The following is a 17,090-nucleotide window of genomic DNA, read 5'->3' on the forward strand; positions in this document are numbered from 1 at the left end:
CACCCCTAAAGGGTATTAATGAATCAGTTGGGTTCTTTAAACAGCAATCGACAGTACTGTGATGCTCATCTGGAGCAAATTGGACTTGAACTAGGAGCTTCTGGCCCAAAGGTAGGGGAACTACCACTGTGCCACAAGGACCCTCGTTCCTCCATTCTAGATATTTTCTAATCACTCTGTTCGGAGATGATTGAACACACTATTGGAGAGAGTGGGATTTGAATGTAGGCCTCTGAACGTAGGCCTCCTGGATCAGAGGAAGGACATCACATCACCATTGAACCAGAAGCCCTTTACTTGGTTATAGCCCTACTTAAATTGTTGGAGCTCAGTAATTAGCATGTATAGTGTTGACTAAGTTTGCCATTTGTTTGAATTTTCACTGTGATCTCATTTGAGAGACTGAATTGTTTGCATGTTATGAGGACATGTTATTGAACTGCCTTGCTTTTAGTTGACTTTGGTATGGAACACTGACAGCTTCTCTTTCTAAGAGTGGTAAAGCAGATTATTTAAATGGAGATGGAGTGATTTAGGTGTCCTAATACAGGAATCTCAAAAAGTTAGTATTCACATACAGCAAATGATTAGGAAGGGCAAAAATATGTTGCTGTTTATTGGGAGGGAATTGGAGTAGAAAATAAGAGATGACTTTACAAGGTGTTGGTGAGACCACATCTGGAGTATAGTATACAGTCTTAGTCTCTTTATTTAATGAAAAACCTTTAGTGCATCAGATGCAAATGAGGGCATTCACTGCATTGATGCCCTTGCGTTGCATTATGAGGAAAAGTTGGCCTGTCTCCTCTGGAGTTTCGAAAAATGTCGGGTGATTTTACTGAAATGTGCAAGATTGTTAGGGGAGTCTTTGGAATGGTGGTCCTCGGAGCGGTGGAGGTATTCATTTGTACACTAACAATAGTCAACGAGTAAGCCCTTGAGTAACAGGGGAGTTGACAGTTTTGAGGTAGATGAGAAAGTGGAGGCCACAATCAGATTAGCCATGATGTCTCAGAATGGTGGAGCAGGCTTGAAGGAGCCGAATAGCCCAGTCCTTCTCCTTTATCAGTTTGTTTTTGTCAGCACTAAATATGTGAGCATTATTTTATACTTCACCGCGTTGGAACATACACAGTTCATTTTGATTCCCCCTGTACATTTGTACAACAGCATGCCATTATTATGACTCGGGGTGACTGTTAGCTGAGTTTGCTGGACAGCTGGTATGCAGTACAGAGTGATGTCAACAGTATTCTGTTCCTGCATCAGCAGAGGTTATCATGAAGGACTCTCTTTCTCAACCTCTCCTCTCACCTGATGTGGTGACCTCCAGGTTAAACTAGCACCAGTTGCCTCTCCCTAATGAGAGAGCAGCCCTATGGTCCTCTGGGACTATGGCAACTTTGTGACTTGATAACTTCTGGATGTTTGATTTGTTTACTTTGGGGTTTTTTTTGTTTCTTGAAGAATCTGCTGAAGACTGGCGAGAGTAGCTGGTCACTCGCCGAACTCATCCATGCTGTCGTTCTCCTCACGCATTACCATTCCCTGGCATCCTTCGTTCTAGGCTGTGGGATCAGGCCTGAGTTGGACCAGGACGGTGGCTTCACCTTCAGATCTCCCTCTCCACAAAGTTGTGACTCTGACAGTGCTAGTAACAGTGGGTCAGAAGAGACTGTTAATGGTGGTGCGGTAAGTACAGAGGTTTTCTTCTTTTAATGTGTAGTTTATGAATAGCTATACAGCAAGCAATGCATTAACAATACTTATGATGTTAGTTGGCAAGGATAAATCAAAACACATCTAAATGATTTCTTAATAACAACAGGCTTTTCTGCAGATTGTGAATTATTCCACTGAGCTTCGGTCTGTTGCGTATGTGCATTGGATGTATTCTGTAGTCATTTTGTTAGTTTTTTAATTTAAAAATTAATCTTGTGAATGAGAAGTTTTATTTCTGTTGATCTATTTATTTATTTGTGTATTGCTTCGAACTGTTGTGTGGAATAATTGCAGCAATCCTGTTTCTGTTCTGGCATTTCTTCATTAAGAATCAGGGGGTGAATTTACAGCAAATAGTACCTGAACTTATTTTTGTAATGGGCTTTCATCTCACATAAACATTTTTCTGAATGTGTTTCAGAGTAGAGATGATTTACACGAGCTGGAGGTTCTAATAGAGAAAATGAAACTGCTGCAGGAAGGCAGACAGGATGAGGAAGCGAGCCAGGAGGAGATGGCAACGCGATTTGAAAAGGAGAAGAGGGAAAGTTTGCTGGTTGCACCTACAGGTTAATCACCCAGCTTGCTGCTCTGATTCAAACAAATGAGTGAGAATTTTCCTTGTATTCAGGAAAATAAAACACTTCTCCTTTCCCAGCAGATGATAATGAATCGCTCTCTCTGACCAATTTATCATGCTTTGTTGAAGATGCAGATTTTGGGTACAAGGATTTTAGCAGGCGTGGGGAGCAGACTCCTCCAACGTTCCGGGCTCAGGTAATTCAATGTTCTGTCAGAAACGATGAACTCTGAGAGGATTCTGAACTGCAGAGACAAAAGGTCCTAAATGTTGGTTAGTTAGCACTAAAGGTTGTGTTTTCTTCACTTGTTGAATTGGTAGAGCAAGCATGATGAAGCCATGTATAGAAATGGTTCTAGGGTCTGAAATGAGTTGTGTGCAAATCAGATTTCAGTTTTATGCTAATTGGATGAGATAGGAATTTTACACAGAGTAACTCCCCTGCTGCCTGTCCATCATTGACAAGGTACAATCAAGAGTGTGATGGAATACTCCCATTGCCTGGATGGATATAGCTCTAACAACACTCAAAGCTTGATATCATCCAGGAAAAAGAAGCTGCTTGATTGGCACCACATCCATGACCTTCACCGCTCACTCTCTCCATCACTAATGTTCAGTGGCAGCAGTGTGTAATGTGCCAAATGCACTGCAGTAACTTGTCAAAGCTCTCTTGATGGAATCCTCCAAACCCATGACCTCTACGAGCTAGAAGGACAAGGCAACATATACATGGGAACTCCAGCAGCTGTAAGTTGCCCTCCAAACCACGCACCATCCAGACTTGGAAACAGTAGCAGCTTAGGAACAGATCCCTGTTCCTTCACCATCGCTGGGTCAGAACCCTGGAACTCTCAGCGCTGTGGATGTCCCTACACCCCAAGGACTGCGGCAGTTCACCACCACCGCCTTCTCCAGGGCGACTAGGGATGGGCAATAAAGGCTGGCTGCATCCTGTAACTAAATCATCTTTTTAATAAAAAGACCAAAATTAACTTCTCTAGACTCAACAAATTAACTAGTGTTTGTTTTAGTTCCTGCTCCCTGTCCAGAGGAAGTTCTGTCTTGTGTTGATTTTTGTTCTCTCCTCCACACTCTCTCTATCACGAGCAGTATCCCCAGGGGATGAGTGGGGGTTGGGGTCAGCTAAAAAATATTATGTGTTGGTTATAAAAGTATCTCTGGGATCTTTGAGACTCTTAATTATTTTATTCGTTTTTTTTTGATCTGTATTCACATGTTATGTATATCCTGACAGGATTACTCCTGGGAAGATCATGGCTACTCTCTGATTAACCGGCTGTACCCTGAGGTCGGGCAGCTCTTGGATGAGAAGTTTCAAGTTGTGTACAATTTAACCTATAACACCATGGCCATGCACTGTGATGTCGACACCTCCATGTTGAGACGAGCCATTTGGAATTACATTCACTGTGTCTTTGGCATAAGGTATGTTGCTGTGTAATTTGAGAAGGATGTTCTAACTTGAAAGCTGTTCAATTTTCATACATTTTGTTTTTCTTTTTGGCTAAGATATGATGACTATGATTATGGAGAGGTCAACCAGCTTCTGGAGCGCAACTTGAAAATTTATATAAAAACTGTTGCCTGCTATCCCGAGAAAACGACCAAGAGAATGTATATAGGTTTCTGGAGACACTTCCGACATTCAGAAAAGGTTTGTTTCTCCCCATAAACAATGTTATCTTTTCACTTTTAGCTTGAATTCTGATTGCAAGGCTAGTTAGAGCATCAGTAGTTATGCAAAATTGTCCCATCGTCTGATGCTAAATCTAAGAGACTTAATGAAAAATGACATGGTTTAACTAAACCTGTTGTCAAGTTTTTTTAATCTACCCCTGTGCTTTACAGACGAGAGTTAGTGATGGACCTTATTACGGCCCCACAACTGGACTCTTTAAAATTATGAGAGCACCAGGGCTTAGTGCTTTTGATTGTCCCCTTCTACTTATTTTTATTTCCTTTTGTATATTTTTTTCTCTTTTTTTTGAAAGCACTGGAATGTTTCACCTGTATTTCTATCCTCTAATTCTTTTGCAAATGTCACAATAGAAGCCATTTTTTAAAAAACCATTTCTTTCCTTAATTTTAGGTGCATATAAACCTGCTCCTTCTCGAAGCCAGAATGCAAGCTGCACTCCTGTATGCATTGAGAGCTATCACACGCTACATGACATGATTCTGTCAACGCTTTCAGGACTGGCCCCATTCGAAAGCATCTATTGACCTGCTTCACCTGAAGTGAGCAGCAGTGTGCAATGAGCAGATTCCTGATATTTGACATTCATCTTTTTAGAGTAAAATTTCCAAATATGTTTTTTTGGGGGAAGAATTTCAGTATTCCTTTCGCTGTGTTCAATACATGGTGAATTATAGAAAAAGGTTTGAAACGTTGGGTTTAAACCAGATGCATATAAATGTTCTATTTGCACCTCATGGGTGTTAATGCTAGAGAAGTAAAAGCTTGAATGTATTGTATTGAATTTAAACTGTGAACCTGGCTGCGCTGTCACAGCACAGACTGTTGTATGTGTGTATGTTGACACTTCTCACTGATCTCGTATTTATTTATGTTGTCACAAATCGATTTTCTTTTCTGAGCTTTTGTTTTGCATAGTATCATCTGTCATACACTGGTAATGTACTGCAAGACCAAAGGTGACTTTAGACTAGAATGTTCACTTTCAGCATGTCTTCATTTTGGAATGGGCAGTTTACTTTTGGGAAAAAAAATGCCAAGTTTGAAATTCTCTTCAAGGAACCATTAGCCCAGTTTTAAGTCTTTTCCCTAAACTCTTAAATTGATGGCTGTTTTGCAGGATTATCGAAACAAAGCTGTTGTTTAGCCCAGGAAACACATTAAACCAGAACAAATTCGCAAAAGCGTATTTCTTGCAGCATTTAAATCTTTTCATTGCCCTGCTATTATTATGACAGTGTAGAAAGTGTCACCAGTGGTGACGCTTTTAACAGCAGCAGTGAAATTAGGTAAATATGATGCTGTTACCTTATCTCATTGCTTTTCTAACATTGCCCACGTGTTATCTACATGGTCACCCATGATAAACCTGTGGTATTGAAATACATTTTTCTTGGATTCAGTGTAGCAGGTTCCTTTTTAATCAATGATTATTAGTGCTCCAAAAAGTTGAGTTAAAAAAAGTCAATATTTTGGAAAATACACATCCTTGTAAAGAATTGTTGATGCCTTGATTTGCACATGCCTTCCTCTGTGAAACGTACTTTTTTGTTTCTGATTTTTGCACAAAGCATTTTCTAAGCATCTGGATGCATTTTGTTACTGCACTAAACAGTTTTTCTGCTGTTAATGTTTTTACACGTTGATAAACTAGAATTACCATTTTTTGTAAGGAGTAGAATTTATTTCTTGCGAGCCAACACCAATATAAGATGTGATACTTTTCTTGTAACAAAGTTCTGTACAGTAGTGGGAGAAAATCTTTATTCAGCATCACATCTGAGCAAAGTTTTCTTTTGCCCCTGAAATATACTGGCTTCTTTGCAGAGCAGATAGATCCAGCACTCAACTCTGTTTTGTTTGCTCAGTGAGTTCTTTCTTGGTCTTTTGAAATGAAGCTATAATCATTTGTAAATGCAATGCCTCTTACGTTATCCATAGCATTAGAAGATTCCCTGGCAGAGTGCAGTGGGAAGTGACTGATGCAGAGATCCAACATGTACGGTGAAGTTACCACCTGATGTCCTTAAGTGTGGAGTCACCTAGTTTACATGGAAATATTCTGCATCATTAACACTCGGCTTTATTTTATGTGGTGGGAAGTTATTTAAATAGTGGGGAAAAATGATGCCCGACAAACTGGATGGTTTGAAATATTGCGCCATGTTTCAAATATATACTTTGTTGGTGGGTATTTATACACCAGTGATTGAACACTAAAGTTATTAGCTCGCCCAGTAACTCATCGCAGTTGTGTGAATTTGTTCAAAGGTTTCCTACGAAGCCTCGGTCAGTTTCAGCAGCATCTTGGGAGGAAAGGGGAGGGTAGAATGAATAAAGATGTCTGGTTTGTACATGTTATGGCCTGTTAGCCAAACAGTCTGCCAGAATTCTGGGTTGGGATGGTCATGCACTCATTTTCTTAGCTGTAGGGTTAGGTTTTAAAAAAAACACAGCACAGTCCAAAGGATGAAAGTAATGACAGTATGTTCAGTGTAAAATGAACCATCTGTGCGATTTCAATAAACTTTTTTTGTAATCACAAGCTCAAATGAGCAAGTACCTATTTACCAACACGCTGGAATAGCTATTTAGATGTTCCTAGTCGCATGAAAGTCGTCGTACTTCTCTTTTTTAAAAAAAAATCCTTTTAAAGTCAACAAGGATTGATGCCTATTTGTGACATAGCATTGAATATGTTTTGTAGATAGTGTCTGAGAATGCACTGAGCTTTAATACACTCCCTTGTTCCTCAGATATTAGAACTCCTAAGTAAGATGCAGGTAAAATCAATTTTTGGAAGTGTCTACATTTGAGACATCCTCTGCACTGATGTACTGAACTATTTTAGTTTATAATGGACAGCGAAGTTAACTAATTTGATGCATTGCTGATTTCCATTACCTTGCTGTCCCTCAGAAACTCTACAGCATATTTAACTCTTCTTTCCCCTCGTTCAGTTTTATGCTGGTTTTGACCTCCAGTGGTATAACATTTAAATTTGCGAGCATTTGAAAATAGCTGGAAACTTGCAACAAATTTTACAGGCAATTCTCTTGGATTTGTGTCACTGAGGATGTTGCATTTGTGGAAGCTAAACATAGCTTGATTCTGTCCATGGGTGACTGACCTGGGTTATATTTTTCTGCTGGCTTCCAATGTACAAGCAGGACTTGGGAGAAAATGTAACAGACTTCAGAAACCTATGTTGAACTTACTAAGCTGTTTATTGACTGACTTAATTTCATCTTGGGAGTTTTAGAAGTTGTAAACCACTTTTGACTTGATTTCTGAAAATAAAGATACTTTTTACAAAATGTCTGTTTTTGTTGCACTGTGAATATTTTTGGATTACTGATTTGCATAAATAAGTTTGTATTTATGCATCCTCAAGATGTGCCAGATTTGTTTTGTGGCCAAGTGTTGTCACTTTTTTATGTCAACCAACATAGGCAGCCAGTTTCTACAAAAGCAAATCTCATTCAGAAGTCTCTGTCACCGTGTCCTGTCAGAATGATTTGTTTCAAGAATTGTCTGTTGAACTGGACAATGAGAGTTTGATTTAACATAGGCCTGCTAGGAGCAGCGAGAAGAGCCAGTAAAACTTGGAAATATCTGCTTTTAAAAAAAAAACAAAAGAATTGCGGATGCTGGAAATCTGAAACAAAAACAGAAATTGCTGGAAAAGCTCAGCAGGTCTGTGGAGGGAGATCAGAATTAACGTTTCAGGACCAGACCCTTCCTCAGCACTGTTGGTCGGTATGAAAATGTTGGTTTAATGCAGAAGATAGGGTAGGGGAGGGGGTAAGGAGTAAATTATAGTTGGAGATAGAGCCTATAGAGAGAGAAGAACAGTTGGACAAAGGAGTGGATAACAATCAGCCTTGGAGAATAGTTACTAATGGGGACTATTAGTGGCCAACAGTGGGTGGTGTAGAATAGCAGGTCATGTCATAACAAGACCTGGTGTTTTTGAGGGGATAGGGTCAGGGATGGGGGTTGTTGGATTAAGGACATGGGAGAAATATCTGCTACTGGTGCAAATTGGTCTTGGTTATCTTAAAACACGCTCTGGTTTGAACCACCACTAGTCATTTCCAACTGTTAGTTTCTGCTTTTGAGGGGTGCCCATGAGCTCTGTCTCCCATTCAGTAAGATCAAGGTTGACTTACCACAGCACCATTTTCTCACATGCTCCCAAAAATGCTATTTTTCCATATCCAAAGATGACTTTGTTTTTATCTATAAGTCTATCTTTCTGTCTCGAATGTACTCAAAATCTGAGCCTCCAAGCCCTCTCAGATTAGAGAATTCCAGAGATTCACTATCCTCAGTAAGGAAATTACTTCTGTCCATCCAAAATGGCCTATTCCTTATGCTAAGACTGTGCCCCCAGGTTCTAGACAGCCCAAGGGAAATATTGTGCGTTTGTTGTCAGGCCCTGTAGGAATTGTGTAGGTTTCCAAGAGTGTCCTCAGCTTTCTTAATAAGAGGCATAGAGTACGAGAGAAAGGAGGCAAAGTTGAATTGGTATAAGACACCGTTAAATGTAGGACCATGGGACATGCATTCAAACAGATCTTGGCTGCAGATACATGGTTCCTTAAGTGGTGTACCAGAGGATGTGAAGGTGTGTGGCACGCTTGCCTTCATGTGTCAGAACATTGAGTACAGGAGTTGGGGTGTCATGTTATGGCTGTACAGGATGCATTTGGAGTGCTGACCACCATTCTGTTTGGCCTGCTTTGGAAGGATGTTATTAAACTGAAAAGGGTTCAAAAAACGATTTACAAGGATGTTACTGAAACTGGAAGGCTTGAGTTATAAGGAGAGGCTGGATAGGCTGAAACTTTTTTTTCCCCCCCCTGTAGCTTCGGAGGCTGAGGGGTGATCTTTTTTATAGAGGTTTATAAAATCCTGAGGGGAATGAGAGGTCAGCTGAGAATCTCAATTGCTATGGCATGTGAGGAGGTAATTTAGCCCATTGCACTTACACTGGTTCCATTACACAGTGCCAATCTCCTCTTTCCCACCCATATACCCCTGCACACAATTTCTACCCAAATAACCATCCAGTACCCTCTTGAATGTCTCAGCTGAACCTGCCTCCACCACATAAGATAAATAGCAAAGGTCTTTTCCCCAGGTTAGAGGAATCCCAAACTAGACAGCATACGTTTAAAGTGAGAGGAGAAAGATTCAAAAGGGAGCTAATGGATAACTTTTTCTCTCTACAGGTGGTGTGAATATGGAACAAGCTGCCAGAGGCAATGGTAGAGGCAGGTACAAATACAATGAAAGACTTTTGGACAGATAGTTGGATAGGAAAGGTTTAGAGGGATATGGACCAAATGCAGGCGAATGGGATGAGCTCAGTTTAGGAAACCTGGTTGGCATAGGCAAGTTGGGCTGAAGGGCCTGTTCCCGTGCAGAGGGCATAGATTTAAAGTGATGTGCAAAAAAAAAAGCAAGGGTGCTACGCGAAGAAACTTTTTCATTCGGTGAGTAGGGTCTGGAATGCACTGCCTGGTAATGTGGTGGAGGCATTCAAGAGGGTACTAGTTGACTATTTGGATAGAAATGGTTCTGTAGGCATATGAGGTGGCAGAGGGGAAAGAAGGAGATTGACACTGGGTAATGGAACTTGTGCAGGTATGTTGGGCTGAATGGCCTCCTTACATGGTATAGCAATTGACATTCTCAGCTGACCTCATTCCTCTCCAGTCTAGAGTACAAACCCGCTCTCCTCACTGTACAGTCCAGCCACGCTAATGCACTTTGTGAGTTATTTCTAGTTGGTATTAATACAGTTCCACAGAACCCAATACTAGCATTCTTAAAATACTGTAATTGTGGGTCAGGAGCTTTCATTGATATAGCAGCATGAGTGAATGCCCCATTGTACCTCTTAAGAGTGTGATGTGATATTGAGCAACGTAAAGAGATATTGGGGGAATAGCCAGATGTTTGATCAGGTAGGTTTTTAAGATTCTAAAAACAAAATACTGCAGATGCTAGAAATCTGAAAAGAATACAGACTGAGTTTCTCCAGCATTTTTGATGTAGGAATTAAAGATTGCCTTAGAGGAAGGAGAGGGGTTTAGGTTTAGGGGATCTCGAGTGGACGTTTGAGGCAGACACAGGCATGGCACCCAAAAATGTCATTGAATGTGGAATAGGTGAGAGGCCAGAATTAGAGGATGTAGATAAGGGTTGTGGGACTGGAGGCGATGATCGCTATTTTAAAATGATTGTCCTGGTTTCCATGTCCCTGCATGAGATAGGGAAGGACAGAGTCATGAGGGACTTGAAAACTAGGATGAGAGTTTTAAAATCGAGGTGTTTCCTAACCAGGAACCTCTGTAGGTCAGTGAGCTCAGGATGTGGGTGTTCACTTATGTTGGCATTTCCCTCTTTTTCCATTGTCTCCTCAGTATTCCAGGATGTTGCTTCTTTATCTGCATATGTACAGGATGGCCTGGTTTTGGCCTTTCAGTGTTCGTCTTAGTGCCGTTCAAAATTGTGAAAGCCTATTCACTCTGTGCATAAGATAATCTGGGTGGCTTAAAGCTGTTGTGTGAATTGTAGATGTCACTGAATGGAGAATTGTGAACAGTTTCCAAACTGGGAATGTGTGCTGGGTTCTGCCATATGGCGGGACCCAGAGGGGAGGGCCAAGTCAGGGACCTACAGTGTGTACCATGTGAACAAGTTTGTCAACGTTTCAGCACTGTTCCTGTACCTGTACGAGCTGTATGCTGCCTGACAATCTCCTATTTTCCTCATTCCTATTCTGACCAAGAAAGTCCTTCAAAACAGGTTTGGATTTAAACAGCATCCTATGTAAATTGATGACGAGCGGACACCATCGCCCAGTTTGCCAAGTATATTCATTGTACATGCATTAAGTTATTCTTTTAAAATCCTTATGTTGTGGACATGGAGTATGTGTTCTATAAATCACAGAGGTCTACAGCTGTCAAAATTTTCAAATCCCATTTCCTAACTCTTGGCCCATAGCCTTGCATGCCTTGGCATCACAAACTAACGGCTAAATGCATATTAAACATTATAAGGGTTTTTGCCTCTTGCAACCAGGGAGTTCTAGATTCCCAACACGCTCACAAGTGGGGGAAAAGAATTCCTTCCATCTCTTCTAAACCTCCTGCCTCTTACCTTAAACCTCTGCCAGTGGTCATGAGGGGTCAAAGTTTTATCTACCCTTTGTATGCACTTTATAATTTAATACATATCAATCATATCCACTCTTGGTCTCCTCTGCTCCAATGAAAACCACCCTAAGTCTGTCCAATCTCTCTTTGTAGCAAACCCTCCAGTCCAGGCAATATCCTGGTAAATCTCATCTGCATCCTCTTCAACACAAACACACCCCTCCTATAGTTGAACACCTTGGATCGTGGTTTACCTGAACCACATTAGAATAAAGTAGAGATAGTAGGAACTGCAGATGCTGGAGAATCCGAGACAACAAGGTGCAGGGCTGGATGAACACAGCAGGCCAAGCAGCATCATAGGAGCAGAAAGGCTGACGTTTCGGGCCTAGACCCTTCATCAGAAAAGGGGGAGGGGAAGGGGGTTCTGAAATAAGTAGGGAGAGACTGGGAAGCGGATAGAAGATGGATAGAGGAGAGGGTAGGTGGAGAGGAAACAAACAGGTCGAAGAGGCGGGGATGGGGCCAGTAAAGGTGAGTGTAGGTGGGGAGTTAGGAAGGGGATAGGTCAGTCCAGGGAGGACGGACAGGTCAAGGGGGTGGAATGAGGTTGGTCGGTAGGGGATGGAGGTGCGGCTTGAGGTGGGAGGAGGGGATAGGTGGGAGGAAGAACAGGTTAGGGAGGCAGGGACGAGCTGGACTGGTTTTGGGATGCGGTGGGGGAGGGGAGATTTTGAAACTCGCTCGGTTCGCAAGCTTTGCAGAACACCTACGCTCGGTTCGCAAGCTTTGCAGAACACCTACGCTCGGTTCGCAATAAACAACTGCACCTCCCAGTCGCGAACCATTTCAACTCCCCCTCCTATTCCTCTGACGACATGTCCATCCTGGGCCTCCTGCAGTGCCACAACGATGCCACCCGAAGGTTGCAGGAACAGCAACTCATATTCCGCTTGGGAACCCTGCAGCCCAATGGTATCAATGTGGATTTCACAAGTTTCAAAATCTCCCCTCCCCCTACCGCATCCCAAAACCAGTCCAGCTCGTCCCTGCCTCCCTAACCTGTTCTTCCTCCCACCTATCCCCTCCTCCCACCTCAAGCCGCACCTCCATCCCCTACCGACCAACCTCATCCCACCCCCTTGACCTGTCCGTCCTCCCTGGACTGACCTATCCCCTTCCTAACTCCCCACCTACACTCACCTTTCCTGGCCCCATCCCCGCCTCTTCGACCTGTTTGTTTCTTCTCCACCTATCCTCTCCTCTATCCCTCTTCTATCCGCCTCCCACTCTCTCCCTATTTATTTCAAAACCCCCTTCCCCTCCCCCTTTTCTGATGAAGGGTCTAGGCCCGAAACGTCAGCCTCTCTGCTCCTATGATGCTGCTTGGCCTGCTGTGTTCATCCAGCCCTGCACCTTGTTGTTTAGAATAAAGTACCCTGTTCTCATATTGCAAGTTGTAATGGAAGTTTACTTCAGAGGAAATGGACCAAAACTTATACAGCCCAGTGAGTAGTCAACAGCACATGTTATTGTAGGGTGCTGTGGCTTTGAATATTCCTGATCAAAGATGGACTTTTGCAGGAAATGGCTGAGTATATTTATAAAAGGAATCATGACAAAGGACATGGATCATGATAACTGTCACAATTTATTTCCTGCTGCCCCATGAAAATGCCTAAACTCTGTAAAACAGGTTTGAATTAGTGAGCATTAGGAAAGGTATGAATAAATAAGGGGTGATCAAAATGAATTTGGAAAGGGCAGGTTAGAACATAGGAACGGGAGGAGGTCAATTAGTCACGAACCTGTTCTGTTGACGTTCAATGAGATTATGGTTGAATTGCAACCCAACTCTACCCAAATGATTTATTAGCTCAATCAACAAAAATCAATCTTGGATTTAATAACTGACCCGGTGTCAATGGCTCTGCTTGGAAGAACATTACATATTTCTGCAACCCTTTTTTTGGAGGTTTCCTAATTTCACTCCTAAAGAGTCTTTTTTTATTCCCTAGTCTTAGACTTCAAAAGCAATAGAAGTAGTTTCTCTATATCCGCCCTATCTGTTCCACTTAATATCTTAGAAACTTTATATCACCCTTTCACTGTCTAAATCTAGGACATACACTCTAAAAATATATGCAATAAAAGAAAAAAACTTTGGATGCTAGAGATCTGAAATAAGAACGAAGCACTGGAGAAACTTAGCAGTATCTGTGGTAGAGGTTGTCTGAAATGTTTCTATTTAAACTTTCAGCCCTGAAATGTTGAAAGAAAAAGGGGGTTAGTTCACTCAGTTGGCCGCACGGCTGGTCTATAGTGCAGTGTGATACCAGCAGCGCGGGTTCAATTCCCACACCAGCTGAGGTTACGATGAAGGACTCTCCTTCTCAACCTCTCCCCTCACCTGAGATGGGAGTGACCCTCAGGTTAAACCATCACCAGTCATCTCTCTTTAATGAGAGAGCAGCCCTATGGTCTGGAAAGACCATAGCAGTGTTTTATAAAAGAAAAATAAAGCCAGATGAGTGGGGTAAAGTGTCTTTTATCAATTTTGGAATTTGAATTATTTCAAAATGAGTCGCAGATGGGACTGAAATACATTTGGACTGTTACCTGAGTCCAAGAACACACATGATTGCAGTCAAGTGCCTGGGATTGTTAATGGAAAAAAAAGTAATATTGTTGGGTTTATCACAGAGAAATCACATTAAGGCAATTCAGTTTGTTTCCATTTCAGAGGAGAGAACTCAGCATTTAGGCAGAAGACAGTAGGTTTTCCCCCAGAAGGAGAACAGAGTTTAATTCAGGGGAACCAGCCACTTCAGCAAAAAAAATTCTAGTCTGAGGAGTTTCCAAGCCTTGAGCGTTTGTATCAAAGTCTTCACTTTGTCCAAACTGAACGTTTAAGCTTTCAGAATTGTCAAACATTTATATTTGCAAACCTCGACAGGAATCATAAAATTGTCCCCATAGACCACGGGAAAGAAACTGGAAGAAGTCATTTAAGTAGAAACTTGAGATTGGAAAATCATTTCTTTGGACTTTATAAAGGATAGAGTCAGGAAACAGGTTGAAATTTGGTTTGACATTTATGTTAAGATCTTTCTAAACTGTCTTCCACATCACTTGATTTTTTAATCTACTTTGTGTAATACAGTTCCTGCACAACATTGCATTATAAGAAATTGTGCAATAGAAATCATGGGACCTATGGGAAAAGTGGGGTTAGGGGCAGACCACCAAAAAATGCCACACAAAATCACTCACAAATCACTCAAAAACCTAACACAAAGGATAGTACAGTTTGAATAAATGTTTAATTCATATCTGAAAATAGTATAAAAGTAAATTTAATATCATACCTCAAAAAATGTCAAGAAAACTTGATAGGGGAGGAGGTTTTGAGGTTGCTCTATTGTTAATACAGGGGCTAAGGGTCATCATCATCATCATCACCTTCAGGTGCAGTTGTGGTTGCAGGGTTAGGGTGAAAATAATTAATCCAGATGTGGGCAGCTGTTCATTGTCTTCTTACTGTTTCTTGAGGGTTGGCTTAATTAGGACAACCAGTTTTTGCTGCTTTGGCCTTTTTCTTCTTTCATAAAGAAGCTGTTCATAGGGTGCCAAATAAGATCTTATTCCACAACCTGCTACCCTGCTGCGTTCTGCACAATAATCATTGTCCAATAAGAGCTGCAACTGCTTCTCAATTTCCCTTAGGATAGAAGACAAAACAGAAGTGGAAAGCTCTTGTGGTGCTGCATCCTGGACTTCATCTTCTTCATCTCCAGCTTCCACTTCCCCCTCAGTGACAAGTTGTTGTAGATGAGCTATAGAGAACTCTTCACAGTGGGACTCAAGCAGCTCTTCAACATCCTCACTCTCCACATCTTCAAATCCAACCTACTTTGCAAGATCAATACATTGTTCTTTGATTCTTGGGAGCTCCTCTGACATTATGAAAAGCATAGCATTTCTTAAAACCAGCAAACCAGCCACTGCTAGCCCTAAAGGCAGGCACATCTGCAGGTTTTTCAGCGTTTTCTGTTAGATCTTCATAAATTGATAAGGTTTTCTCTTTTATGGTGAGAAAGTTGGTCCCAGATCGCTTTTTCGTTTGACCTTCTATCCACACATTTAGAAACTGCTTCATGTCCTCAAGTTCCTTTGTCTGTGACCTCACAGCTTTGCTAGCACTCAGACTTGTTCCAGCAATACAGTTTGCTTTAATCTTTTCTGTATTGTCTCTGTTGGTGTGTAGGGTAGACTCCTTTATTCCTGTTATGCGAACTATATCACATGTTCTCTCACTGTGTTCAAAACGCTTTATAACATCTATCTTCTCCTCCAGTGTTATAGCTTTTCTTTTACATTCACTACTCACAATATTATCACCAAGACACTTCTAGCTAACATTCTTGTCACTTTATCTTCACATTTTTGTGGGTAACACGGCATAATTTGCAAAAAAATTCCCGAAAATCACAGAGCACTGTATCTCTCAAAGAAAACGCGTCACGACAAAGCTTGCGAAACAATCATGTGATGTTGACAAAATAAAACCCTAAAGAACTATGGATGCTGTAAATCAGGAACAAAAACAAAATTGCTGGAAAAGCTCAGCAGGTCTGGCAGCATCTGCCAGAAGGAAAAAACAGAGTTAACGTTTCGGGTCTAGTGACCCTTCCTCAGAACAGATGGTGGCTGGGAAAATGTTGGTTTATATGCAGAAAAAAGGGGAGGGGGATGGGGTAGGGAGTAGATGATAGGATAAAGCCGAAAGAGAGACATGAGCAGTTGGACAGACAAAGATTTGATAACGATCAGGCTGGGAGGGTGAATAGTTGTTAATTGGGACTGTTAGAAACTCATAATAGGGGGTGTGTAATGGCAGGCTATGTGGTGACAAGGCCTGGTGTGTGGGGACATGGGAGAGTTTAGGCCCTAAAATTATTGAACTCAATATTGAGTCCAGAGAGTGCAGGGTCCCCAAGTGGTAAATGAGGTGTTATTCTTCTAGCTTGCATTGAGCTTCTCTAGAACTTTGCAGCAAGCCAGAGACAGAGATGTTGGCCAGGGAACAGGGTGGTGTGTTAAAGTGGCAGGCAACAGGTAGTTCAGGGCCTTTTTTGCGAGCAGAACATAGAAGTTCTGCGAACTGGTCACCTAGTCTACGCTTCGTTTCCCCAGTGTAGAGGAGACCACATTGTGAGAAGCGAATGCAGTAGGCTAGATTCTGGATAGTGCAGGTGAAGTGTTGCTTCACCTAGAAGGTATGTTTGGGCCCTTGGATACTGGGGAGGGAGGAGATAAATGGGCAGGTGTTGCACCTTCGCCGGTTACAGGGTCAGGTGCCGTGGGGCTGTGGGGAGGTGTTGGGGTGAAGGAAGTGTGGACCAGGGTGTCCCGGAGGGAACGGTCCCTGTGGAAGTTGGACAAGGGAGGGGAGGGGAATATGTGTCTGGTGGTGGCATCTTGCTGGAGGTGGCAGAAATGGCACCTGATGATCTTCTGGATGTGGATGCTGGTGGGATGATAGGTAAGGACAAGGGGAACCCTATCGCTGTTGCGCGAGGGAAGAGAAGGGGTGAGGGCGGAAGTATGGGCGATGGGTCGGACCCGGTTGAGGGCCCTGTCGACCACGGAGCTGGGGAATCCTCAATTGATGAAGAAGGTGGTCATTTTGAGGCTCCCTTGTTGAAGTTGGCCTCATCTGAACATACATGACGGAGACAGAGGAACTGAGGGAATGGGATGGAGTCTTTACAGGAAGTGGGGTGTGAGGATGTATAGTCCAGGTAGCTGTGGGAGTCAGTGGGTTTGTAATGGATATTAGTGGCCAGTCTATCCCCAGAAATGGAAACAGAAATGTCGAGGAAGGGAAGGGAGG

At 42.2% G+C, this 17,090-nt stretch overlaps 1 protein-coding gene across 1 annotated transcript in view; it reads left to right on the forward strand.

Moving 5' to 3' along the window:
* LOC109938487 (sestrin-2-like) overlaps positions 1-7,339 on the forward strand; it is a 60,656-nt gene extending 53,317 nt beyond the window's left edge. Inside the window, exons 2-7 of the mRNA XM_048612914.1 lie at positions 1,339-1,692; positions 2,144-2,291; positions 2,384-2,499; positions 3,561-3,751; positions 3,836-3,980; positions 4,416-7,339. Of these exons, the coding sequence (XP_048468871.1) occupies positions 1,339-1,692; positions 2,144-2,291; positions 2,384-2,499; positions 3,561-3,751; positions 3,836-3,980; positions 4,416-4,502 (1,041 nt within the window). The 3' untranslated portion in view covers positions 4,503-7,339. The remainder of the gene's footprint in view (positions 1-1,338; positions 1,693-2,143; positions 2,292-2,383; positions 2,500-3,560; positions 3,752-3,835; positions 3,981-4,415) is intronic.
* Positions 7,340-17,090: the final 9,751 nt, after the last annotated feature.

Source organism: Rhincodon typus, chromosome 27 (genome assembly GCF_021869965.1).
Source record: "Rhincodon typus isolate 14 chromosome 27, sRhiTyp1.1, whole genome shotgun sequence".
Classification (NCBI taxonomy): domain Eukaryota; kingdom Metazoa; phylum Chordata; class Chondrichthyes; order Orectolobiformes; family Rhincodontidae; genus Rhincodon; species Rhincodon typus.